Source organism: Lynx rufus, unplaced genomic scaffold (assembly GCF_022079265.1).
Source record: "Lynx rufus isolate CCGP_SWC_20201006 ecotype Redwood Valley unplaced genomic scaffold, mLynRuf1.p SCAF_3, whole genome shotgun sequence".
NCBI classification, from domain to species: Eukaryota; Metazoa; Chordata; class Mammalia; order Carnivora; family Felidae; genus Lynx; species Lynx rufus.
Genome location: NW_025814845.1, coordinates 82,251,061 through 82,277,919, shown reverse-complemented (window position 1 = coordinate 82,277,919; position 26,859 = coordinate 82,251,061). Strand labels below are relative to the sequence as shown.

The 26,859-nt window shown below is 36.6% G+C and overlaps 1 protein-coding gene across 3 annotated transcripts in view; it reads right to left on the bottom strand.

Annotated features, from left to right (window-relative positions):
• BANK1 (B cell scaffold protein with ankyrin repeats 1) overlaps positions 1-26,859 on the bottom strand; it is a 318,965-nt gene that overhangs the window by 160,342 nt on the left and 131,764 nt on the right. For all 3 annotated transcript variants that reach the window (XM_047090764.1, XM_047090765.1, XM_047090766.1), the window contains exon 7: positions 1,580-1,776. In XM_047090764.1, coding sequence (XP_046946720.1) covers positions 1,580-1,776 — 197 coding nt within the window. The remainder of the gene's footprint in view (positions 1-1,579; positions 1,777-26,859) is intronic.

The window sequence follows — 26,859 nt, the reverse complement described above, 5'->3', positions numbered from 1 at the left end:
AGTATCTTAAGCAGGCTTCACGCCCAGCACAGAGCCTTATGTGGGACTCAATCTCATGACTGTGAGATCACGACCTGAGCTGAAATCAAGAGTCAGATGCTTAACTGACTAAGCCACCCAGGCGCCCCTTCCACAGGGAAATTTTAACTTAAGTCCACCAGTGGTTAAAAATTTGAGAATAAGGTTGTAGAGAATTGAGACAGGCAACCAAGATGTGCTGCACAACAGTACTGTAGGCAATTACGCAAAGCTGAATTGATTCATTAGCTTACCTGAGACAGATACCATACCATTGGTCAATGGCTATACAGAGTGGATAATTACTAAAGTGAATGCACTCATCAGATATGTGAGAATCACTATCTAAAATCTTTTCAGGAATAAAAATAATTCTTTTTCACGATTTGAAGGACATAGAATAATAATAACTACTTTTAAAAATTTTGTTACAAACCCTTATTTATGTATTTATTTATTTTTGTTTCTGTATTTATTTTAAATAAAAGCAAAAGATATCCTATTGTAATTCATTGTGAATGATATCCATGCTATTCTGGTAACTACTTTGTTATTTCTTAAAAGTGGGGAAAAAGTTAGATTGGTTGTCATTTGACTCTCTGGAATCCACAAATATGATTAGTTTATGGAAGTCCAGTATTACATTGACTTAACCTAATAATCAGAATGAATGGTAAAATGACCAGAAGCTACTCATTGTATTTCAGTGTTCTTTATTAACTGTTCATTGGCAATAAAATTATTTATTTTATGAGAGTCAAAAGACAAATTTTGACATATTCGCCAGACAATTATTGTCTTATGTTTTCCAAAGAGCCATCAGAAGCATAATTCACTTTCCCAAGCAAAATGTACATAACATTTCTCTTGTTACAAGAGAAAATAACTGCTCTTCTAAAGCTGATCATGAAAACACAAAATGTGTTCTATGTATTAAGGTAGTATCCCCTCCTTCAAAATCGTCCCTTGGTTGTATTCTTGCTAAAATCTAGACTAATATGCTTCTGAAATTTGAGGCTTTAACCTACATAATTAGGATGAGGGACTTAACAGCGTGAGAAAAGGAAGCCCATGTGAGAAACACATTTAAGTAACATGAATTAACTTTTTATTAAATAGACTTTTTGAATGATTTTAAAAATGTATTCTTTTAACCTATCAATTATTCATCTAATTTCATATGCCTAACAGTGTCTTACTTAGACTCCTGAATGAAAGAATAAATGTAACAGGGTTTCATTTCCTTCTCACCATCTCCCCTCCAATATGGAACAGGCTGTATAGAAACCAGAAAGACAAGCTTTTTAAAAGCTTTTTAGGGGAGGGAGGGTGGAGTCAGAGCTGGTTTATGGCGATGCTAAAACAAGCTGACCTATCTTGCAAAATGCTTTTTCAGGACCAAAAGACACTACAAACTAGCTGAGAAGCAGCATCATTCCTGAAAGAGCAATGTGCATACAGGCACACGCACACACACACACACACACACACGCACGCGCGTGCAAACACACTTACTTTATAAAAAGCGTCCTAGAGATAAAATGGAAAAAAAAAAACTTACTGAGAAGTCTTCAAAGATTTTCTTGAGTTCTTTGTGACCATGCCTTTCAGCGATATGTGCTGGATCTGAACCCTCCAAATTTTTCACCTTAGATGCCCAGGTTGCTCCTGAACATTGAAGCAAATGGATAGCTAAGTTCTTTAAACCAAATTTTGCTGCACAGTGGAGAAGGGTTGGAAGTTCCTTGAAATGAGTATCTGTAAGGATGAGAGGTAATAGGATTAATATGTTTTTATCGTACCTGGAACTCCATAAGAAAAAGTCGAACACAATCTACTCCTAAAAGTAATTCTCACAAAGCAGAACAGATTTTTGTGTGATTTTTCATCGGTGGTTTTAACAATGTAGCATCTCTTCCTTTCTATTTCTCATCTTACAATGAATATAAACTAATATTCTCATTAGCATTAATGCCTCACTCTTACTTGTGGGATAATTTTAATTTGAAAAGACACACCAACCTCTTAAATATAAAACAGAACAAAAATATCATATTGTAATAACTCCTTTTGAAGATACTTGGACATGAGGCAAATACTAAATAACAATATTAAATAGGTTCATCTATAAAACCTTTTTGTGTTTTCTACTGTCACGCCTGGTTTGCTTCCTTCTGAAGTTGAAATGGACACATAATTCCTGGAGGGGTTATATTAGATTCTTTCAAAAAGGAACTGCAACAGAAAATACAGGCGGGCACTTTTATGAACATCTTCAGTACGGAAATTTCCATCAGGATTTTACAGCTTTCGTATCAATGTTTTGGAGTTTGAATTTCATAATTAGTTATTAGCTATCAGTTAGAAGTATTAATTATGCATCACTATAAAACGGTGAATGTAAACAGCTACCTCAGTGACAAAACACACACAGATGACTGATGGTTTGTTATTAGTCTTTATTTTCACAACTAGCTAGAAAAAATGTGGTATAGAAACTACACATCAGCTTGCTTTAATAGCTGTGGCATTATCAGAAGCAAGCAGTGTGAAGACGTATGGCAACAGAAAGAAAGGTGTCAAAGCAAAAGTCAATTCTCTTCCATAGTGTTTTGGAAAACTGAATCTGGCCTCATTTTCCTCTTTGCTATATTGTAGGCTAAAGGGAAACAAAAGGAAAAGAGAGCAGAATTAGACTTTGAGTTTTCAATTCACCTGAGTGTCTTGGGGCACAGTAAATTAGTTTGTTGGTTTGCATGTTTTAACAGAAGACAAAACAAAAGAAAAACCTCCAGGATACATTAAGAACTTACTGTAAGGCAATATTTTACCCTTCAAAATGTGTTAGAACTAAACAGCTCTATGTAAATCTGTGGTTATATTTCAATGATAAGTGCACTGGTCACTTCTTATATTGTGTGCAGTGGGTCAAAATTTATCAAATATTTTATGAAGATGAGCTTGTGAAAGCTGAAACTGTCTAAGGTGGGTACCATTTTCAAAATGAAAAATCATGTATTTTCTTAAAAAGGTATTAAGGTAGAATTTTTTATTTATTTTCATTAAAGGTCATTATAAAATATAATTTTCTGCTGTAATTAAACCAGGGCAAAATTAGGAAGAAAAATATTTACATGACAACATGAGATTTTTACATGCCCTGGGTCATCTCTCTCACTGCCCCATCATACAATGAACAAAAAACATCATCACCTCCCAATCAATGCTTTACGCATTATTCCTGCACATTGCTATTCTGGTGAACTTTTACATCACTGTCAATACAGCTTATAATGTTATTTTCATTAAATAAATGTTTAATCATTATAGGAATACAGTCACCTACCTCCTTTCAGTAAATTCCTCAAGTTTAAGATAATATAATATTAAAAACAACAAACTTCATTAAGAATCTCTCTTGTGCATCAAAAAGAGCAACAAACAGTCATGGTTTTCCAGGGTACCTTTCCTAACAGCTGTGCTGAACCATGTTTTCTGATACACAAATTAAGATTGTAGTGATCATGCTAAAGATACTAGAGGTCTGAAGCTTGGCTTCTTTATTTTTCTTTACTTCATTGTTAGTGGTAGCTTAAAATCCATTAATCTACTAGAATGCTTTTTGAAGTTACAGACATGACAGAGCCTTAGAGGGTATCTTTCCAGTTTCCTACCCAGTAATAGAATTGTATTCCCAGAGGCCATGAGATGATCTAGGTACTGCCTGCATACCACTAATGACAGAGTGTTCTTTACTTCCTAAGGCAGCCTGTGTTTTGGTTAGACAACACTGATTATTGGATAATTACGACTTCTGTTGGGGTGAAATGTATTTCCTCTAAATTCTCATGTATTCTAATCCTTTGGGCAATATAGAATACGATAGCTACAAAGGCACAGGTATTTACTACGTGAACTTCAACAAGCTACTAATTATCTGAGCCTAGCCTTCTCTTCCAAGTCATAGGGCTATTGAGATAATTAAGTGACTTAACAGAAAAGTGCCCAGGAAAGTGGCTGAAACACAGTAGGCATTCAATAAATATTTGTTTCCTCCCTTTATCTCTACTGCATCAAATAGTTTAAGGCATCCTTGTCCTAATTTATCTTTGTTCCAACATTAAAATCTCTGATTCTTTCCATTATTCCCAAGTACTAACCATCCTGAGAGCTTGACTCCAGAATAGTTGGTCCTTTACAAAACGATGAATCAGTTTTAAACCTGCTTAAACAATCGTTTACAGCAATATTTTTCATTATCTTGGATCGGGTTATTTTGCCTGCTTATTTTCACTAAGTAGGAAATGCTCAGCCTGCTAATATACATGGTCAATAACTAAAAATTTATAATTTAAGTTTTTTTTTTAATTAAAGCATGACAGAGTTAACCTTTCACAGAATTTGAAATGATGCAGAGGAGCTATGTTAGTTATTTTAATGTTAATTGAATCATGATCTTTAGCTTTTTTTTGTAGAACATCAAATTAAATATACTCAGTATGTGCATATATTATATTTATATATATGTGAATAAAGGTATTCATGTCAATAAAGGTACCATTATGCTAAGAATTAGTTCCGGCTTTTAGGTGTACTTTTCATAAAATCATACTTTTTCTATCTTCACCTTGCTTTGATTATTACGGGAATTTAAGACATGAATGGATTCCTCTGTATCTGAAATAGGCCTGTCTGTAATCACATAATCACTAATGTTTTTGTGTAAAGATATTTATGTTCATAGTTTATTTTTTTAAGTATAATTTAAATTTGCACTGATGAGTTTGATGAATTTTGACAATTCTATACACCATGTAACCACAGCCCAAAATAAGCTAAAGAAAGTTTCTATTACCACAGAAAATCCTCTCATGTTCCCTTCTAGTCAATTCTCCACTTCAGAAGCAACTACCTGCTAATTTTTATCAACATAGGTAAGTTTTATTTCTTCTTGGATTTCATAGAAGTGGAGTCATAGATACTTGTGTACTGCATTGCCTTCTGGCCTCTATTTCTGATGAGAAGTCAGATATCATTTTTGTAATTGTTTTCCTGTATGGAATGTGCTTTCTCCAGCACAATCTCCCCACCCTCGCCCCCTTCCTCCTTCAACTACTTTTAAGATTTTATCTTTATTTTTGATTTTCAGCTGTTTAACTATGGTGTGTAGGTATGACATTTTTGTATTCATTCTTTTAAAATGATTTAAAAAATTTTTTTAAATCTTTATTTATTTTTGAGAGAGAGAGAGAGAGCAAGAGCAAGCGGGGGAGCAACAGAGAAAGAAGGAAACCCAGGATCTGAAGCAGGCTCCAGGCTCTGAGCTGTTAGCACAGAACCCGATGCAGGGCTTTAACTCACAATCCGTGAGTTCATGACCTGAGGCAAGTTGGACGCTCAACTGACTGAGCCACCCAGGCGCCCCTAAAACAATTTTTTTAAATGTTTATTTTTTGAGAGAGAGAGAGAGAGAGAGAGAGCGAGCATGAGTCAGGGAGGGCAGACAGAGAGGGAGACACAGAATCCAAAGCAGGCTCCAGGCTCCGAGCTGCCAGCACAGAGCCCGACGCAAAGCATGAATCCATGAACCCTGACATCATGACCTGAGTCGACGTTGGACACTTAACTGACTGAACCTCTCAGGTGCCCCAACATTTTTGCATTTATTCTGCTCGTGGGGTGACAGGGCTTACTGAATCTGTGGATGGATGTCATTCATCAATTTTGGGTCATTCTTGGCAATTATTTCTTCAAATACTTTGTTGCCCCATTCTCTGTCACCGTTACTAAAGAAATACAATTATACATGTATTAGATTATCTAATATTATCCTATATAGTCTGGATCAGAATTAAGTCAAATTAATGTATAGATGAACTGAGCTTGTTCTTTTTTTTATGGCTTTATTTTGAATCTGGAGTTTTCGTCTCTTTTTCAGTTTGAATAATTTACTTTGTCTTCTGATATCTTTACTGATTCACTTTGTTGTTTCCATAATGAAGCCCGTCTAATTTTTAAATTTTTTCAGATATTGTCTATCTCTAGGATTTCCTTTTTTGTTATAATTTCCATTTCTCTGATAAAATTGTTCTCATTTTACTCATGTTGCCCGACTTTGACAATACATTCTGTAACATATTTATCATAGTTACTTTAATGTCCCATCTGATAATTTCAACAACTGAAACACTTCTGTCTGCATCTAATCATTGTCTCTTTTCTTGACCAAGGGTCACCTTTTATTCCTTATTCATATTTCTTGTAATATTTTATTGTATGCTGAGCATTGTATTAAAGAACCGAAATAAGTATCTATCCCCAGAATAAGGCACACTATTTCTTCAATCAGACAACTGACTCAAATTTATCTGTAGACGAGCTGAGCTTGGCCAATTTTGTGTCTTTACCTAGCTTCAGTTACCAACTGGCCTCAAATATTTTGAGGGCAGGATCATAACTTTCTTCAGAACAGCTTGGGATCTGAGCCCTGGTGAGAATCAAGAAATCTCAGTTGCTGTACAGACTGGCTATCAGCTTTTGGGTCACCATATAATTCTCTCTTCTCTCTAGTTATACCTCCAGACTTCTTCACATCAGAGTACCTTGGATTTTATGGGACCTCCGTAGTACACTCAGTTAAGGAAGACTCCTTACCATCCCAATAGCTTGGAGGGATTTCTTCCAGCTTTTATGCCTCTCTGTATTTAGAACTTTCTTTCCATACGGTAAGAGCTTTGGTGGGATTTGTCTCAACAAACCTGTCCCCCTTTCACTCTTCAGCAGCCACTAAGCAGGTCTTCAGGGAAGATTCAGACATGTTTTCCAAGGACTTCTCTCAGTTTTTCTGCCCTCCAGCTATTGGTATACTAGCTCTGTGCAGTTACAACAGCCTCCAAAAGAGAGGTAGTGGGTGATGCAGACCCACCCTGTAATTGGGGCTCTTTCGGATTTTTGTCCATCACACTAGCCTAAATATAGCCATTAAAAGTCTGCTAAATGTTCAGCTGCTTTCTCTTCATTCCTCATCAATACTGAGTTGTTTTTTTTTTTTTTTTACAAAATACAATTTATGGTCAAATTGGTTTCCATACAACACCCAGTGCTCATCCCAACAAGTGCCCTCCTCCATGCCCATCACCCACTTTCCCCTCTCCCCCACCCCCCATCAACCCTCAGTTTGTTCTCAGTCCTTAAGAGTCTCTTATGGAGTTCTTATTGCTCTGTAAGGAACGAAGGAAGTCATAAATTTCTTCTTTCTTGTGAAAGCCTTGTCTCTTTCTGGAATTTAGTTCATTTAGATTTCTTTTGTCATTCACTTTCTGCTGAACTGATTTTGAAAATCATCTTGCTTGTTGTTGTTACAATGGGAGCAAAAGACTCTTGTGATGTTGCACATGGTAATGAGAAACAGAAGTCCTATTAATCTTAGCTCATACACCATTTAGCAATTTTGTTAAACTTAACAGTATTTATTTTATAAATAGTTTATAATCTTACTTATTGAATTAAAATAATGGATTCCTTAACAATATATAAAAGGCTTTTTAAAGTTTGCTTAATCTGCAGTGTACCTCTGCTTCATTTCATGGAAATTTTCATTGAATTAATCAAGATTCATTGGTCTGTTTTTATTATCAGGTATAAATAAGAAGCCACAATTCACACTAAAGAGTGGTCAATTTGATTTTGACTTTTTTTTTTTTTTTCGGAGAAAATAAATTTTCAGGTTTCAGTTGTTTCAACCCATGTCTGTTGAATGGTAATTTCAGAAGAGCAGAATTAAATGGTTTGGGGGTATTTTTCAAGGAAAATTCAATTTCACCAGTTTTGCAAATAAAAATTAATAGGTGAGTTGGCACACAGTAAAGAAATTGAGTCATATATTTATTTGTGTTGAGCCATTTCTAACAGTTCAAGATAATCCCTATAAAAGATGATGGCCAATAATTAGATTAAAGTAATCAAACCAAAGCTTTCAAAAGATTAACCTAGCTCACCAGAATAACAGAATGGGAATATATACCCAAGGTTAGAATATAAGCTTTAAAAATTTAAAAGATGACTATGCAAACTGGAAGCTCATGACCATGTAATCCATTTGTTCTCATAAATCACTATCTGGAATCATAAATATTTATTCACTCAAAGTGAATTCAAAGTAGAATGACCAGGTGGCCACCATAGGACAAAACAATGAGACACAAAACAAAGAGAAGATAAAAAGTCAGGAGATCTGCCTTCTAATCCCAGCTCAGCCACAAAATCTATAAAGCTTAAGAAAGTTCCTTCATCTTCCTGGACCTTTGTTTCTTCATTTACAAAATTAGAGGACTGGGGATTTCTGATTTTCTTCTTGGTTAGAGGCCATGTCACAGATGGTTTTAGGGTCACTTTCCCTGGATGTTAATCGGATGCCAATTAAAGGAGTAAGGATGACATTTGTGAAAGTTGAAGAAAGGTAATAATTTTCATTCCTTTCATCACAGGATTTGGAGTCTGATAAAATATTAGTATTTCTATGGGCTGTAAAGTGGAGCATTGCTGGGTGTTGGAATCTGATTGCTCTGTGACAGGAGAAACACCCGTGTGACATGTGAGGTGCCATTCTTCACATCCTGTCTTAATAGTAGACATATAATCCTATTTACAATTTCAAGCAACAAAAAATACTGCCAGGGTTATTACATTTCTAAAGCCTTGACAATGTAAATTGAATGCACAAGGGAAATAATGGTCTATCAAATCTCTTTGCTGCAGTTTTGTTATTATCTTTTGAATTACATAAAATAAGAGTGGGAAGTGCATAGATACACATTTTAGTATGAACCTCAATTTTGTATTCACCTCCTTAATTATTCCCATTGCATTCTTGTCACTAAAATAGTCTCTTAAATATTTAAGAGAAAATATTGAAAGCTGTATCCATTTTGTATGTCCCTTGTTAATTATCTCAAGAAACCTCATGTAAGATCTTCTTCTTTTTCTCTTCTTTTGTTTTTGTTTTTTACAAATGTTTTAGTTAAAATGGTTAAATTCCTAATCGACATTATATCCAAAGCAATCCTGATTTCATTTTAATATATAAAGTTCAAAATCATACCTTTTATTATTATAGACCTTAAAATTCTAAAACTTAATATTTATTTTGAGAGGCAATATTGTGCAGTTAAAGCTTAAACATTGGGGCTTTTGACGAGATCAACCAGGTGCGTTCAGGGTGGTATGGCCGTAGACAAACATTGGGGCTTTTGAACCAGACTGTATGGATCCTAACTCTAACATTTACTAATGGTGTAATTTGGGCAAGTAACTTGAACTTTCTTTGTCTCAATTTTCTCAACCTTTAAATGAGGATAATAATGTCTATCAATAAGCTATTAAACCTAGGTCCAATGTATTCTTTCATACAAACATTTATAGTTGATCCTCATTATTTGGGAATTCCATATTTGCATTTTCTTACTTATAAAAATTTACGTATACCCCCAAATCAAAACTTGTGGCCCTTTTGTGGTCATCTGAAGAAATGTACAGAGCTGTGAAAAATCTGAGTCATTCAAAGTGCATATTGCCAACAGGTCAGACAAGGCAACAACCTGCCTTAATTTAACTCTTATACTTGAAACAAATGTCTTTTTTGTGGTCTATGTAGTGCCACATGTTTCCCATTTTTGTGGGTTTGTTGGTGGTGGTGATGGTGATTCAGCTGTTGAAAGTGCCCCTCTGGCATAGGACAGAGGTGCTGCCTGGTGATCCTAAGCACAAGAAGGATGTGATGTACTTTATGAAGAAAAAATGTCAGATAGGCTTTGTTCAGGCATGAATTATAGTGATATTTTTGTTGAGTTTAATGTTAGTGAATCAAAAATATATATTAAGTGCTGTGTTTTTAAACAGAAACATGCCTAAAATGAGGTTACGTATTGATGGATTGACAGAAATGTGACCACAGGTTTGCAGGAGGCTAACCCTGTATTTCTCCTAGAGCAATGGTTCAGTATTCTCTACTCAGTGACTTTATAGTATGTAACTACTGTGAATAGTGAGAATCAACTATATTTTAACACAATCTAAAGGTCCCTTTTCCTTTTTAGAGAGAGAGAGCTCAGAATTTGTTTCCCATCATGGCCAGGCATTTTCAAAAGCATGGCGCCTTCTCTTCTCTCTTCCACACAGTTAAGGAGGCTCTGAGTTCAATCCTGTGCACTGCTCCTCAGGGGAAAGCCAGGAAAGGCATGGGGCTAGAGGAGGAAGCTGTGAACATTCTAGCCCATGGTTTCTGAGGCATTCACCTTGGCTGTCTCTGTGTTTAGGGCTTACAAAGTTAAAATCCAAACTGAGCATGGTTAGAGCCCACATTGGCAACCACCCTGGAGGCAGAAAGAACAATTCTAGGGTCTTGACGGTGTGTTGTTTATTTTCCTACTTTCCAGGCTTAGGCAAAACAACAGGAAAAACTAGATGAAGGTGAATCCTTATTCTGTTATTCTCACATAATATAAATTCCTTTGAGTGATTGTACACCTTTTAAATTTTGGTGAAATCTGTATATTTTGTTGTAACTAAATGCTTAAGACTTGGGAGTTTTGTAAAACTAAAAACAGAGTTCTGAAAGACTGATATTCTAGCATGCAAAACATCTGGATGATGAAGTGACAAGAAGCATGAAAAATGAATGGAGCATGTAACCTTAAATCCAGAAAGAGTTCACTGCTCACTGAATACCCTAATAGATAGAATCCACCATGAAATGAGCCACAGTGGTAATAAGATGAGGAGAAAGAGGAAAAGAGGAAGAAGGAAGAAGAAGGGAAGGAAACATGATAGCTAATGAATGGAGCTGAAAAGTAGGAATTTCAGGGGCATAGTTTCAGAATGAATGTTAGCAGAGCAGCAGAACATTTAAGTGACAGGTTGATGCAAGATGGTCTGATCCCAGTGAAGGAGTGTCTGGGGATGCACTGTAAAACACCTTATCCAGGGCAGTGGGTCAGGAATGGCCAGGGGAAATAAGGCTACATACAAACAAGTTTGAAGCCATCCATGAGGTGACAATAAACAGTCTGGGAGTTTGGACTCTATTCCTGGAGGTGATGTTGGAAGCAAAAGAAGATGTAGTGTCTTTATTAGCAGTTCTTAGAATGGTACCAATTAAAATTAAATCTCACAACATTTCAATAGGTTTATTATCCATTCCTCACTATCAGACAGTGATAGGTAATAAAAGGAGTGGGGTTGCTCCAAGTTCAACCAATCCAGTCAATCTATGGCTAACCTCTGTTTAAAATAGAATATATATATATATATATATATATATATATATATATAATAAGAAATCTCTAGAAACTTTATTTCTATACATGTGTGACTGTATTCTGTTTCTCTGCATTCATCTAAAAATGACTTATTAAAATTACCAACTTTATCTCTGCTGAATTTTGATAGTAAAAAACAAAAAATAAAAAACAAGAACCTAGAAAGAAGCCTAGGAAAGAGCCTAGAAAGAGTCAGGAAACCTAGAACAACATAAACGTGGAAACTAGATGGGCTAAGTTGAGATCAGAGAGCTGGCCCCTCTCCAATGAGGCCATGACTTACATGTAGAAAGCTACCCAGTGGCCTTGGTGTGGGTCTTATGTGGAAATTCAAAGGATGTACAGCAGTAAACCAACATATCAGGCAAGGATGCTTGATTTCACTAGTAAGGAATATTCAGCATTTTTGAGGACTTATTATGGTCTTGAGCAACTGGTTTATTTTTTAAATATGTTAAGTAATTTTGACAGTAAAAATGAACGAAAGCAAAGAGGAAAATCTGGGCAGTATGGGGGCAATAAAGGGACTGGTTAGGGCTTAGGTACCTTTGGGAACCATCATATGTAATATAGGGACAGGATAAAAATGGAATAAAAGAATGTTTAGAGGAGCATCTAAGTGTAAGATAGAAAATGAAACATGTTGGAAAAGACTGTTAGAAGATTTTTTCAGGAGCAAGGAGAAATAACTGATGGTCTGAATTAGAGTGGAGGCAGACAGGAATGGACAGGGAAGGCCAGAAATGTCAGATACTTCAAAAGAAAAGTTAATAGGACTTGATGTTTGAGTCTGCTGCTCTGAAAGAAAGAGGTGGATTAAGATAACATTCAGGTTCATGGCTACAAAGTTACAAGGTAACAGAAAGAGAAATTCATCAGGGAAGGTGACAATGATGGCCATGGAGAAGTATAGGTGTGGGTGCTGATGGGGTAGCTACCACAATAAATTATAAAGCAGTAAGTCAAATTAGACATATGTGTCTTTGAGTAGAAAATATTGGTTATAAACTTAGCTCCCAAGTCACCACAGAAAGCTTGTCCTGTGGAAGAGAAAATATTCTGAAATAAGGCAAAGTCCTTTTTGCCATAGAAAGTAACATAATCACAGATCCAGGAATTAAGACATGGATTTCTTTAGGAATAATTTAGTTTACTATGCTAAACAGGTGATGTTAATCCAAAAGGCCTGCTCATGAAACAGGAAAGTAGTAATAGCTCTATAATTCAGCATGTCTTAATATTCTAAGCAATATCTGTTTTGCCTTGATCTGATAAATTCAGAATATATCTCTTAACTGCACAATCAACACATCTTCAGTTTACTAACTAGAATAAGATATTTTAGGAGATTTTTTTTTACCTAGTAAGTTACAGTTACTTTACAAATCTATTGACCCAGCATTCTTCAAACGGATTGCTAGGAATCCCCAAAGGTGTGTAGTAAATTTGTTTAGAGCTGGTGACCTCTAAACAACAGAATGTTGGTAAGTGTGACTGTTATTTGTATGCATCACCTGGCTTGGTTATGGTGCCCAATTGTTTGGTCAAACACTAGTCTAGTTGTAACTATGACAGTATATTACAGATGTGATTAACCTTTAAATCAGTAGACTCTGAGTAAAGCAGATTATCCTCCATCATGTGAGCGGGCCTCATCCAATCAGTTGAAGGCCCTGGGGAAAAATACGGAAGATACCCAAAGAGGAAGAAATTTGGTCTCCAGACTGCCTTTGGACTCAACACTGCAAAATCAACTTGTGCTGGAATTTCCAGCCTCTGGCCTGCCCTGTACATTTCAGAATTGCCAGCTCCACAATCATGTGAGGCAGTTCCTTAAAATAAACCTCCTCCTGTCTCTCTGTCTCTCTGAATACATCCTATTGGTTCTGTTTCTCTGGAGCATCCTAATTTGGTGAGGAAAATGACTGTGGTAGTTTTGATAAACCATCACTTAAAGAAACAAGACATAATAACAAGTTCTTTGACTTCCTATCCTTCTAAAATAATACAATGAGTCTTTACACCTGCAGTGATGCTACAAAGATCTTCTGTAACTATTTGGTAATGGCAGAATCCAGAGAGCAGATGAGTCCCTTTCAGAAGCAAAAGGAGATATTTGGGGGTAGCTTAGTAATAGGGTACTGTTGGGGGTTTCCTCTAGACCTGTCAAGAATTTCAGAGGACAGAAACCCTGGGTTTGAAGACCATTATTACACAACAGCTGCAAAAGTAAGAGGAAGTTCCTTAAATAATGACTTACTCAATTTATAATAAAAAAAATCCTAGTGTGTGTGTGTGTGTGTGTGTGTGTGTGTGTAACTGAGGCTAACCCATGTACGCATAGTTCTTAATAAAATGGATGTTACAGAGCCTCTTTCCTGTTACCAGTTACTAATGGACAGTATGTGTATGTTTTTTCCCTAACCCTATGATAAACTTATAGATTTAACTTATTACTTTTGACCCTGAAAACCCTATATTTTTTGTGTTGGCCCACAGAAGATAAACATAGGTGTCTTGGTTATCTAAGCACAGACAATTCAAGCAGTATATTCAGAAAGCTCATATGCCATTTTTTTTTTCATTCTACTAATGGCAGATGCCACAGGTCGGGGGTAGAAAAGAATAGAAAAGACAAAATAATGACTGCCTTATTTTAATAATGACTGCAAGTAGCTGCCTTACATTTCTACAAAGAAGAGCTCCTTTATATATTACTGGTCTCAGATATTATTAGTCTCAAATATTATTAGTCTATATATATTGGTGACCGAGGTCTTACTGATGTTATTCTTGTAGTTAACTTGGTTGCCATTAACAACTTAACTAATATAGTAAATACTTATCAAGTGCTAGAAACTCTCATAGGCACTGGACATAAATCTATGAACAAAGTAAAGAGATCCCTCCTAAAGGATAGTATTTTCACATGGAGGCAAAATGGGTGATTGGAAGGAAATCATGCACTACAAAACAAAAATCATCATATTTGTAGGATTGCAAAAAAACAACATACAGAGGGCATCAAGATAATTTCAAACTTGCTTCTACAAATTATTTATTAAAGTGGTAATTTTAAATAATTTAGCAAAAATAATTCATCACCTTTCCTCTAAATTTAAGATCGTCTCCCTAGGAAGCTTCCTCTGACTGCCCTTCTTCCTCTGGGCTCCCACACTTCCCTGGAGCTACAGTTCATTACAGCATGTAGGGCTGTCATTGTTGAGTGGCTAATACCATGACCATGGCCTCTGGGCTGTTTGGATCCAAGTCCCAGCTCTTCCACTAGTTGGGCAAGTGAGACAATGTCTCATGTGTAAAGCAGAGATGAAAAACAGTACTTTCTTCAGGATTCCTGGGAGGAATTAAATGCATTAAAGTAAGGAAAGTGCTTAGAATCAATTGTTCCTCACACAGAGCGCACAAAATGCGAGTGCTAGCTCTTATTAGCAGAGCATATGCTGTATTAATGGCACTTATTTTTGTGATGTTTTCTCTTCCTTTGTCTTTGGGGCCCTCTGCATATATGGGTTGTATTTTATTTATCTCATATTCCTCTACCTTCCCTCAGTACCTGGAAGAAAACCTAGTACAAAGCAGAGTCCATTAAACTTCTAAGAATTCATGAGGGTTTTTTTTTAAAGATACACACATAAAAATAATTTTTTTAGATAAGTACTCTAAGATTACTTCATTCTGCAACCACACTTTAAATCCCAGGACATGGAGTGATAAACTAAAAATAAATCTGATATCTTGACTTGAATTTTATTCATGTCAATTTTATTTATGTATAGGGCAGTACCACGCATTACTGTTGTTTTCACTCAGTGGTTTTCATTGGTAACTCACAGACCAGTAGCATCAGCATCATCTATGAATTTGTGAGAAATGCAAAATTCTTGGGCCCATCCCACACCTACTGTATCAGAAATTCTGAGTAGAGCCCGCAAATCTGGATTTTAACAAACTTTTCAAGTAATTCTGATATCCACTGAAGTTTAAGCAAAATGCTAAATACAAGAAAGAATGGGGGCTTGGATCAAATAAATGAGAGTGGGTAGCTGGGAAAACTGAAGTGAACCTCACAGAAAGCTATACAAAGAATGTCTGGGGCAGACATTTTCTCTGTTCCATTCTCGGTTTCTCAAAGAGATTTCCTAGATTCCCTCTTTTGTCATGGTTTACATATTTTAAAGTATCTTTTCATGTTGTCAAGGGTAAAATAAATTTATTTTTATTTCTTAGAAAAATATACAATCTTACAGCAACCTGAGAAATAAACATTGTTAGAAATAATATTTCCACCAACCACCACACATTATATTCTTACAGAGGTAATCTCCATTCAGATTGTGTGGGTAATGAGCACAGAGGATTTAATTTCTTTTTTTTTTTAATTTTTTTTTTAGTGTTTATTTATTCTTGAGAGATAGAGACAGCGTAAGCAGGAGAGGGACAGAGAGAGAGGGAGACACAGAATTGGAAGCAGGCTCCAGGCTCTGAACTGTCAGCAGAGAGCCCGACTCGGGGCTCAAACCCACAAACTGTGAGATCATGACCTGAGCTGAAGCCGGATACTCAACCGACTGAGCCACCAGGTGCCCCGAGGATTTAATTTCTTATAGCCAGTCAGATATCATGGGTAGAGGTCATGCTTATTTCCAAGATTTCCATTATTGTCAACAATGTCTTCCATAAGGATACAAATTTGCCTTTCCAGCTCACCTTTCTGGCTTCCAGAATGAGCCAAGTCAGGAACTGGTTCTTGGGATTAGAATGCTGTGAAAATAGCTGTAGACAATGCAGCCTACTGCTTTAGCCTTCAAGCCTCACCTGTTTTTTATTATGTGCTGTTAACTCTGCTCTTGCAGATTCTTGGATTCTCAGCCTAATCTGTTACTTATTTTTTTACTTACCTGCTCTCCTGTCCCTTGTAAATTACACTGCCCTGTTCATAATTTGTCCTGTAAGCTTCCAGTCATTCCTTATTGCCATGTGGATATATCTCAACACAACTTTCAACTTTAGAGATGCTTCAAATGGGGGAAGAGAATATAACAAATTTAATTCAAGTCTACTACAATGGAAAATGAACCTGAGAGGCAGTTAATTAAAACTTTACATAATCCTCTTCTCTGTTTCTTCTGGGTAGTTCTTTATTTGACTCATTAACAACTTGCATTCTCTGAATCAGTGTGTGTTTCCAATTACTTTTAGATGTTTTTGCAGAATTTTGGAGGCCTTGGGGAATTAATAAAAACTATAGTTCTTAATCTAGCCAGTATTTGTTCTACAGATACTATCTATTGATACAGACTTTCAGGAGAAACGGATAGGCCAAGTGATACTTTTGATGCAAAGATTTGGGGAATGCCTGGATCCACTGGGGACATTTTGGCATTGAAGAATGATTTTGTAACTTACAAATTATTTTGTGGCATTTTCTCATTCTTACTCTCTGAAGTAGGATAAGTCATGGTTGATCACTTCCTTTTCTCAGAAACATTTTCTTTACTTGCTCTCAAGACATCACACTCCTACTTCAACAAGGGCTCCTTCTCTGTCTCTTGTTATGGAAATTTCTCTCCCAGACCTCTAAATATTGCATTGCCCAGGACTCGACCTTTGCTCTGAACTACCCTGTCTACAGAATGGTCTCGTCTGTGCTATGACTGTGAATACCATGATGACCTGGTAGCAGGGCTTCTGGTCATCTGTCAGCAGTATTCTTTATCTGCAAATACCTAAGTAAGGGCACATGTCATTACTTCCACTGCCACCACCAGGCCATCATCACATCTCCCCCGAGACTATCAGAATGGCCTCCTATCCAGTGTCCCTGCTTCCATTCTTACACACCTATAATCCGTTCTCTACATAGCAGCAAAATACTATTTTTTAAGTGTTTTTATTTATTTTTGAGAGAAAGAGAGATACAGCATGAGCAGGGGAGGGGCAGAGAGAGAGGAAAACACAGAATCTGAAGCAAGCTCCAAGCTCTGAGCTGTCAGTACAGAGCCTGACATGGGGCTCAACCTTGTGAACCGTGAGGTGATGATCTGAGCCAAAGGTCTATGCTTAACCGACTGAGCCACCAGGGTGCCCTGCAAAATACTATTTTTTAACATGTAAATTAGATGATACTAAACCATATTATAATCTTTGCATGGCATCTCATCACCTCTCATCTCTCTACCATCTCCCTTTATTTTTCTCATAACCAATATTACTATTTGAAGCAATATTTTATTTTGTTGTGATGATTTAATTGCTTATTCTATTGCCCTCATTAAGAGTTTCATGAAGACAGACTTTTCTAGAGTGGCCACCTAGGAGTACCTAGGAGAGTGTCTGGTACTTTGTTTATACTTGTAATATGAATGAATTAATAAGATTGCTTCATAGAATTTTATAGATCCAAATTCTCCTGATTGGGAGACAATATTGCATTCTCAAGCCCATCGTTTTCATCTATAATCACAGATTTCTCAATGATCACAGAATATATGTTGTTATGGTAATCGTAATGGGCATAATGAGAAAGAATTATGAATGTTGTTGAAATGTGAAGGGCTGACCATTCATAAATGGTTGCTGGACTCAGGATCTCACATTGCTTATCTTCATAGTGTTAGGATACATCCTGAGGCCAGGGATGTTTCTTTGACTCTGTAGGACATACTGTTCTTTCTTACCTATGCTCTCAGTGGACTCAAGGCCAGAGGTGCTTCTTGTCTGGGGATAATTCAAGTGCAGGGAAGGCCAAATTTTGCCCTGGTATCAACCTTAATTTCTTTTTGCTTCCTTCCTTCCTACATTGCTTCTTTCTTTTCCTTCCTTCCTTCCAAAAAAAATTTACACCCTCCAATAACAGTTATGATGCTTATTAGCATAACTGTTGAAACTTTACATCTGGAGAAATATAGAATCTTTTAAAAAATACTGTAAAAGTGAATAACAGTAGTATAATACTAAAAGAATAGCTTTTTTTTGGTTATTCAAGTGAAAAACATTTTAAAGGATTCAAAGTGGTTGTTTTATTTATTATTACTTAATACAAACTTTACCATTAGTTCATGAAATTAACTTGAGAGTATGCTACAAAATGTCCTTAGTAGGAGATATGAAAATCTATACATGTAGGTTAGTTATCAAGAAAATGAAATGGGAAAATTTGTAATTTTACAGTTAATTTACATACCAAATCTCCAATTTACCAATCACTACAAGTTTTGATAGTGTGTTATAAGTAAATCTTTCCCTAATTTAGTGAATTTATTGAACAGTGATGTGCTTGTAACTAATTTAAAGTGAGTTTACGTGACTATATATTTTTTCTGTCACCTATTACTTCTTATCTCAGAATAAGGAATAATCTTGATCATTTATTTTCCTTTTAGATTGCTTATTTCATTGCTTCTGATTCTCTTCTTAAGTGATTTAAACTGAAAACACATACCAGCTTTCAGTTATGGAATGAATAGGCACAGCATAAGGAATATAGACAATGATATTGTAATAGCAATGTATCCAGACAGAGGGTACCTACACTTGTGGTAACCACAGCATAATGTAGAAACTTGTTGCATCATTATGTTGTACACCTGAAACTAATGCAACATTGTGTGTCAACTATACTGAAAAGAATTTTAAAAAGAACACTAGAAAGGTCCATACAGCTTCATGTTTTGCAAAATTCATATTTTGGGAAGACAGTGAATTAAAAATTATTTTTGTAAAAATATCCCTAATGTTGATTCTATCTGTTCCTAATTTTCTTTTCAGGGAGTAAGAACAGTAATTCCTCATTGTGAAAACTCCTTTTCCATATAGAACACATTATACATTATAAGATACATTATAAGGTACATGGCTCAATACCATAGGTATCAAGGAAAAGAACAGTCAAAAATAGTTAAAAATCATAATTTTAATGTAGTATTTTTGGTGTTAACAAGACCATAAAATAATCAGAAATAAATCTGATAAAAGTTTTCAAGAATTTATAAAAATACAATTTTTTTGAAAGCTATAATAAAAAAGACTCAAATAAATAGAGTATCATGTTTATGGTCAGAAAGAGTTAAGTATGACAAAAGTGGCAATTTTAATCAAATTAATATATAATTTTACTTCAATTTTATTAGGGGTTTTGATGGAATTTGACCAGTGGATCCTAAATATCAAGGATAAATAAAGGAAAAAGAAGAGCAAAGTTAATTTTAAGTGGAGGTGGAGATCAGCTCTAATAGATATCAAGTTTTATAATGAATTTAATTATATGCTTACATAAAATACCATATAAACTGAAAAACAAGGAACAAATTAAGTGGATATGTGCAATGTATAAAACTGGCAAATAGTTAGTATCCAGCATATACATACTGAAAACGAAAAAAGAAATCCCAAATTCAATAAGAAAAAGATAGCAGTCATTAGAAATACATGAAGTCTATGAAATGGAAATTCACTGGAGAAAAATAAAACTTCAAATAGAATAAAAGATGCACAGCTATATTAGTAATAACAATATTAATTAAAGATATCATTTCACACCTGTCAGACTGGCAGGCAGGAGTCAAAATGACCAAGGCATAATGGCACAGATAGCATTTTACTTATTATAAATGAAGTGACAGGGAACTAAACCCAGAATTTACTAAGCTCAACTTGAAAAGAAAAGAGGATGGTGCACCAATATAACAGTTTTGATTAATACAGCGTTATGGCCATACTTTCAAAGAACCATAGATATCTGTGTGTAATTTCCATGGCTCACCATTAGGGTAAGTCAATACCAAGTGTACCCTATCAGTTCCTTATGACTATCTTCTCCACTGTGTCCTAACCTCCAATTTTTTTCAGCTAAAATATGGAGTAATAAATAATAAATTTTTAATAAATAAAAAAAAACTTCAGCAAGTAATTGTAGAATCGCCCTCAGGGACAGATATCTGGAATAATACCTGATTGTTAAATTTACCTCTCAGTGCATCTCTAGAAGTGTTTCTATGGAAGTTCTTAGCAACCTAACATTTCTTTCCCAAACTCTCTTGTTCAATTAATTCCACATTAGATATAAACGCCTCTCAAATCTTGTCATGAATTTAATGTCAACACTATAAAAATATGGTGCAAGAGACACAGGAGTCAACATGGCGGAGAAGTAGGGGGACTCGAAATTCCCTCGTCCCTCAAACCCAGCAGTATTGAGGCCAGAAGACTTGGAATTACAGGAATCCAGGCTACAGAGTGGCAGAAACATCTCCAGGGGCCCACAGAGCCACTTGGTGGGTCATAGGTGCATGACTGAAAACTGGGAGAGATAAAATAGGCAGCATAGGAATGGAGGGAAGGGATACCCTTCTGTGGGGAGACAAAAGGAAGAGAAAGAGAGGATGTGGAAGTGTAGGATTGTATTTGGACAGGAGAAAAACCACAGATCAGGGACTGGAAAAACGGAGAAAGAACCAATTTCTAACCGCAGGGCTTTCTCTGATCTGGGGCCTGCAGCTCTGTGTGTGCACCTGGGGAGGAAGAGAGGCAGCCCCGGGCTGGTACCCAGCTCAGAGGCGCAGTCAAAGAGAGCAATCCCCTTCCTTGAGTGCTGTGGGAAGAAGGCAAATAGCTGCTCCAAGGACAAAAGACCCTGCAGGTGCCTGTCGGCCAGACGCCCTTTGTTAGCTGGGTGGAGTGGCACTCCCCGGAATCGGGGTACGCAGAGCAGGATCCTTTAAGACATCCAGGTTTGAATCCAGCCGAGCACTTAGGAGGTGCAGGAGACTAGAGTGGGACAAACCGGCCTGCTCATACCTGCGTGGTGCTGTGAGAATGGCCTGAACAGAGTGGTTTAGGACACCCCGTCCGGGGAGGAGAGACGGGGGTGTCACCATTTTTCTCCCCATCACCAACAAGGTGGGGTTTAAGGAACAGACAGCAGGCCCTTTCTACACCAAACTATGCCTCTCTGTGCCTGATAACTGCGTATCTAACAGAGCAAGATTGAAACTGACTGAACCAGACAGCCTCTCTTCTGGCAGCCACTGGTTCCAAGGCACCATCAGATATCAGTCCAGTGGTGGTACATTTTCTGATTTGATTCTTGGTCTCTCTCTCTCTCTCTCTCTCTCTCTCTCTCTATATATATATATATATATATATATTCCGCCCCCCCCCCCCATTCTTTTTCTTCCTCTTATTTCTTCCCTTCTCTAGTCTGGTTGTTCCGCTTGTTGGTTTGTTTAAGCAGAGATTTGTTTAAGCAGAGATTTTTAATCTATTCTTTTTATACCTCTTCTACATCTTCTTCTTCTTTATTTTCCTCTCTCTCTCTCTCAATCTCTCTCTCTCTCTCTCTGGATTAAGCTGTATAGTTTCTCCGATTCTCTGCCTGGTCAATTTTTTTTCTTTTCCCCCACCCCTGACATTTCTCTCTTTGCATGGGATAAGGTCTCTTCCACCACCCCAGCCTTTTTAAGATTTTTTCCAGGGTTACTTCAAAGAACAAATCAAAGCACACCTGGTGGAAGGTCCAAACCACCGTTACCAGTAGGAAGATAAAGCAACCAGAGTCACAACAACAGAGAGCATGCAACACACTCCAAAAATACCTCCTGAAAGGCCAGGCCCTGGACAGCATATGGCCCTTCATAATACAGTAGTGCTCACAGATGCAGAACACATAGCAAGCTATTAAAACACCTAAGAGACAGGAAACTACCCAAAATGACAAAATGGAAGAATTCTCCTCAGAAGAAATTCCAGGAAAAATGAAAGCTAGAGAATTGCTCAAAGCAGATATAAAGGATATATCTGAGCAAGAATTTAGAATAATAGTATAAGATTAATAGCTGGGCTTGAAAAAAGCATAGAAGACAGCAGAGAATCTACTGCTGCAGAGAACAAGGAATTAAGAAATAGTCATGACAAATTAAGAAATGCTGAAATAGAGACGTAAAACAAACTAGATGCAGTGACAGCAAGGATGGAAGAGGCTGAGGAGAGTGTAGTGAAATAGAAGATAAAATTATGGAAAATGATGAAGCTGAGAAAAAGGGGTATAAGAAAATACTAGACCATGAGGGGAAAATTAGAGAACTAAGTGATTCAATGAAACATAATAACATCCATATCATAGGAGTTCCAGAAGAGGAAGAGAGAGAAAGGGGCAGAAGGTTTACATGAACAAATGATAGCTGAAAATTTCCCTAATCTGGGCAAGGAAGCAGACATCCAACTCCAGAAGGCACAGAGAACTCCCTTCAGATTTAACAGTAATAGGTCAACTCCACTGCATATCATAGTGAGATTGGCAAAATACAAAGATAAAGAGAGAATTCTGAAAGCAGCTAGGGACAAATGGCCTTAACCTACAAAGGTGGACACGTAAGGGTAGCAGATCTATCCACTGAAACTCGGCAGGCCTGAAGGGAGTGGCAGGAAATATTTAATGTGCTGAACAGGAAAAATATGCAGCCAAGAATCTTTTATTCAACAATGATGTCATTCAGAATAGAAGGAGAAATATAGGCTTTTCCAGACAAACAAGAACTGATGGAGTTCATGACCACTAAACCAGCCCTGCAAGAGATCCTAAGGGGGACTCTGTGAGTGGAATGCTGCAAAGACTACAAAGGACCACAGACATCACCACAAGCATGAAACCTACAGATAACACAATGACACTAAATCCATATCTTCTGATAGTAAGTTTGAATGTAAACAGACTAAATGCTCCAATCAAAATGCATAGGGTATCAGAATGGATAAAAAAAATAAGATCCATCTATATGCTGTCTATAAGAGACCCATTTTAGATCTTAGGACACATTCAAATTGAAAGTGAGTGGATGCAGAACCATCTATCATGCTACTGGGAGTCAAAAGAAAGGTGGAGTAGCCATACTTATATCATACAAACTAGATTTTGAACAAAAGGCTGTAACAAGAGATGAAGAAGGGCATTATACCATAATCACAGGGTCTATCCATCAAGAAGAGTTAACAGTTGTAAATGTGTATGCTCCCAACTTGAGAGTACCCAAATATATAAATCAATCACAAACATAAGCAATCTTATTGATAAGAATATGGTAACCGAAGGGGACTTTAATACTCCACATACAACAATGGACAGATCATTTAAGCAGAAAATCAATCAAGAAACAATGGTCTTGAATGATACACTGGACCAGATAGACTTGACAGATATATTTAGAACTTTTCATCCAAAAGAAGTGGAATACACATTATTCTTGAGTGCACATGGAACATTCTTCAAGATAGATCACATACTGGGTCACAAAACAGCCCTCAATAAATATAAGAGATCATACCATGCATATTTTCAGAACACAATGTTATGAAACTTAAAATCAACCACAAGAAAAAATTAGGAAAGCCTCCAAATGCATGGATGTTAAAGAACATCCTACTAAAGAATGAATGGGTCAGCCAGGCAATTAAAGACAAAATTTAAAAATACATGAAAGCAAATGAAAATGAACACATGACAGTCCAAAATCTTTGGGATGCAGCAAAGGCCGTCTTAAGAGGAAAATACACTGCAATCCATGCCTATCTCAACAGACAATAAAAAATCCCAAATACAAAACCTAATAGCACGCCTAAAGGAACTAGCAGCAGAACGGCAAAGAAACCCCAAAGCCAGCAGAAGAAGAGAATAATAAAGGTTAGAGCAGGAGTAAACAGTATAGAATCCAAAAACAACAACAACAACAACAAAAATAAAAACAGTAGAACAGATCAATAAATCTAAGACCTGGTATTTTGAAAAGATAAACAAAATTGATAAACCCCTAGCCAGACTTCTCAAAAAGAAAAGGGAGAGGACCCAAATGGATAAAATCACAACTGAAAGGAACAGATCACAATGAACATCACAGAAATACAAACAATTATTAGAGAATACTATGAGAAATTATATGCCAACCAACTAGACAACCTGGAAGAAATGGACAAATTCCAAGACACCCACACACTACCAAAACTCAAACAGGAAGAAATAGAAAATTTGAACAGACCCATAACCAGTGAAGAAATTGCATCAGTTATCAAAAATCTCCCACCAAATGAGTCCTGGGCCAGATGGCTTCCCAGGGGAATTCAACCAGACATCTAAAACAGAGCTAATACCTATCCTTCTTAAGCTGTTCTGAAAAATAGAAATGGAAGGAAAACTTCTGGACTCATTCTGTGAAGCCAGCATTACCTTGATTCCCAAACCAGATAGAAACCCCACTAAAAAGGAGAATTACAGGCCTGTATCCCTGATGAACATCGATGTAAAAATTCTCAACAAGATAATAGCAAATTGAGTTCAACAGTGTATTAAAAGAATTATTCACCATGATCAAATGGGATTCATTCCTGGGCTGCAGGGCTGGTTCAATATTTGCAAATCAATCGATGTGATACATCACATCAATAAAAGGAAGGACAAGAACCGCATGATCCTGTCAATAGATGCGGAAAAGGCATTTGACAAAATACAGCATCCTTTCTTAATAAGAACCCTCAAGAAAATCTAGATAGAAGGAACATACCTTAACATCATAAACACCATATATGAAAAGCCTGCAGCTAATATCATCCTCAAACTGAGAGCTTTCCCCCTGAGATCAGGAACATAATAGGGATGTCCACTCTCACCACTGTTGTTTAACATAGTGTTGGAAGTCTCAGCCTCAGCAATCAGACAACAAAATGAAATAAAAGGTTTTCAAATTGACAAAGAAGAAGTCAAACTTTCACTTTTTGCAGATGACATGATACTTTACATGGAAAATCCAAGACTCCCCCAAAAAGCTGCTAGAACTGACGAATTCAGCAAAGTCACAGGATACAAAATCAATGTATAGAAATTGTTTGCATTTCTATACATCTATAATGAAGCAACAGGAAGAGAAATCAAGAATCAATCCAATTTACAATTGCACTGAGAACCATAAAATACCCAGGAATAAACCTAACCAAAGATGTGAAAGATATTATGCTGAAAACTATAGAAAACTTATGAAGGAAATTGAAGAAGACACAAAGAAACGGAAAAACATTCCCTGCTCGTGGACTGGAAGAACAAATATTGTTAAAATATCAATATTACCCAAAGCAATCTACACATTCAATGCAATCCCAATTGAAATTGCACTGGCATTCATCTCAAAGCTAGAACAAACAATCCTAAAATTTGTATGGAACCACAGAAGACCCTGAGTAGCCAAAGTAATGTTGAAAAAGAAAACCAAAGAGGGAGGCATCACAATCCTGGACTTTAGCTTCTACTACAAAGCTATAATCTTTGAGACAGTATGGTATTGGCACAAAAACAGACACACAAAACACTGGAACAGAATAGAGGACCCAGAACTAGACCCACAAATGCATGGCCAGCTAATCTTTGACAAAGCAGGGAAGAGTATAGCATGGAAATAGATAGTCTCTTTAGTAAATGATGCTGGGAGAACTGGACAGCAACATGCAGAAGAATGAAACTAGACTACTTCCTTACACCATTCACAAAAACAAACTCAAAATGGATGAGGGACCTGAATGTGAGACAGGAAACCATCAAACCCCTAGAGGAGAAAGCAGGAAAAAACCTCTCTGATCTCAGCCACAGAAATTTCTTACTTGACACATCTCCAAAGGCAAGGGAATTAAAAACAAAAATGAACTACTGGGACCTCATCAAGATAAAAATCTTCTACACTGCAAAGAAAACAATCAACAAAACTAAAAGGCAACTGACAGAATGGGAGAAGATATTTGCAAATGACATATCATATAAAAAGTTAATATCCAAAATCTATAAAGAATTTAACAAATTCAATCTCTGAAAAGCAAATAATCCAGTGAAGAAATGGGCAGAAGACATGAATAGACACTTTTCCAAAGAAGACATCTAGGTGGCCAGCAGACATATGAAAAGATGCTCAACATCACTCGTCATCAGGGAAACACAAATCAAAGCCACGCTGAGATACTACCTCACACCAGTCAGAGAGGCTAAAATTAACAACTCAGGAAACAACAGATGTTGGTGAGGATATGGAGAAATGGGAACCCTCTTGCACTGCTGGTGGGAATTCAAATTGGTGCAGCCGCTCTGGAAAACAGTGTGGAGGTTCCTCAAAAAATTAGAAATAGAACTTCGCTATGACTGAGCAATAATAGCACTACTAGGAATTTATCCAAAGCATACAGGAGTGTTGATTCATAGGGGCACATGTGCCCCAATGTTTATAGCAGTGCTTTCAACAATAGCCAGATTATGGAAAGAGCCAAAGTGTTCATCAACTGACGAATGGATAAAGAAGATGTGGTTTATATATACAATGGAATACTACTTGGCAATAAGAAAGAAAAATCCAGCCATTTGCAACAATGTGGATGGAACTGGAGGGTGTTATGCTAAGTGAAATCAGTCAGTCAGCGAAAGACAAATATCATATGTTTTCACTTATATGTACAACTTGAGAAACTTAAAAGAAGACCATGGAGG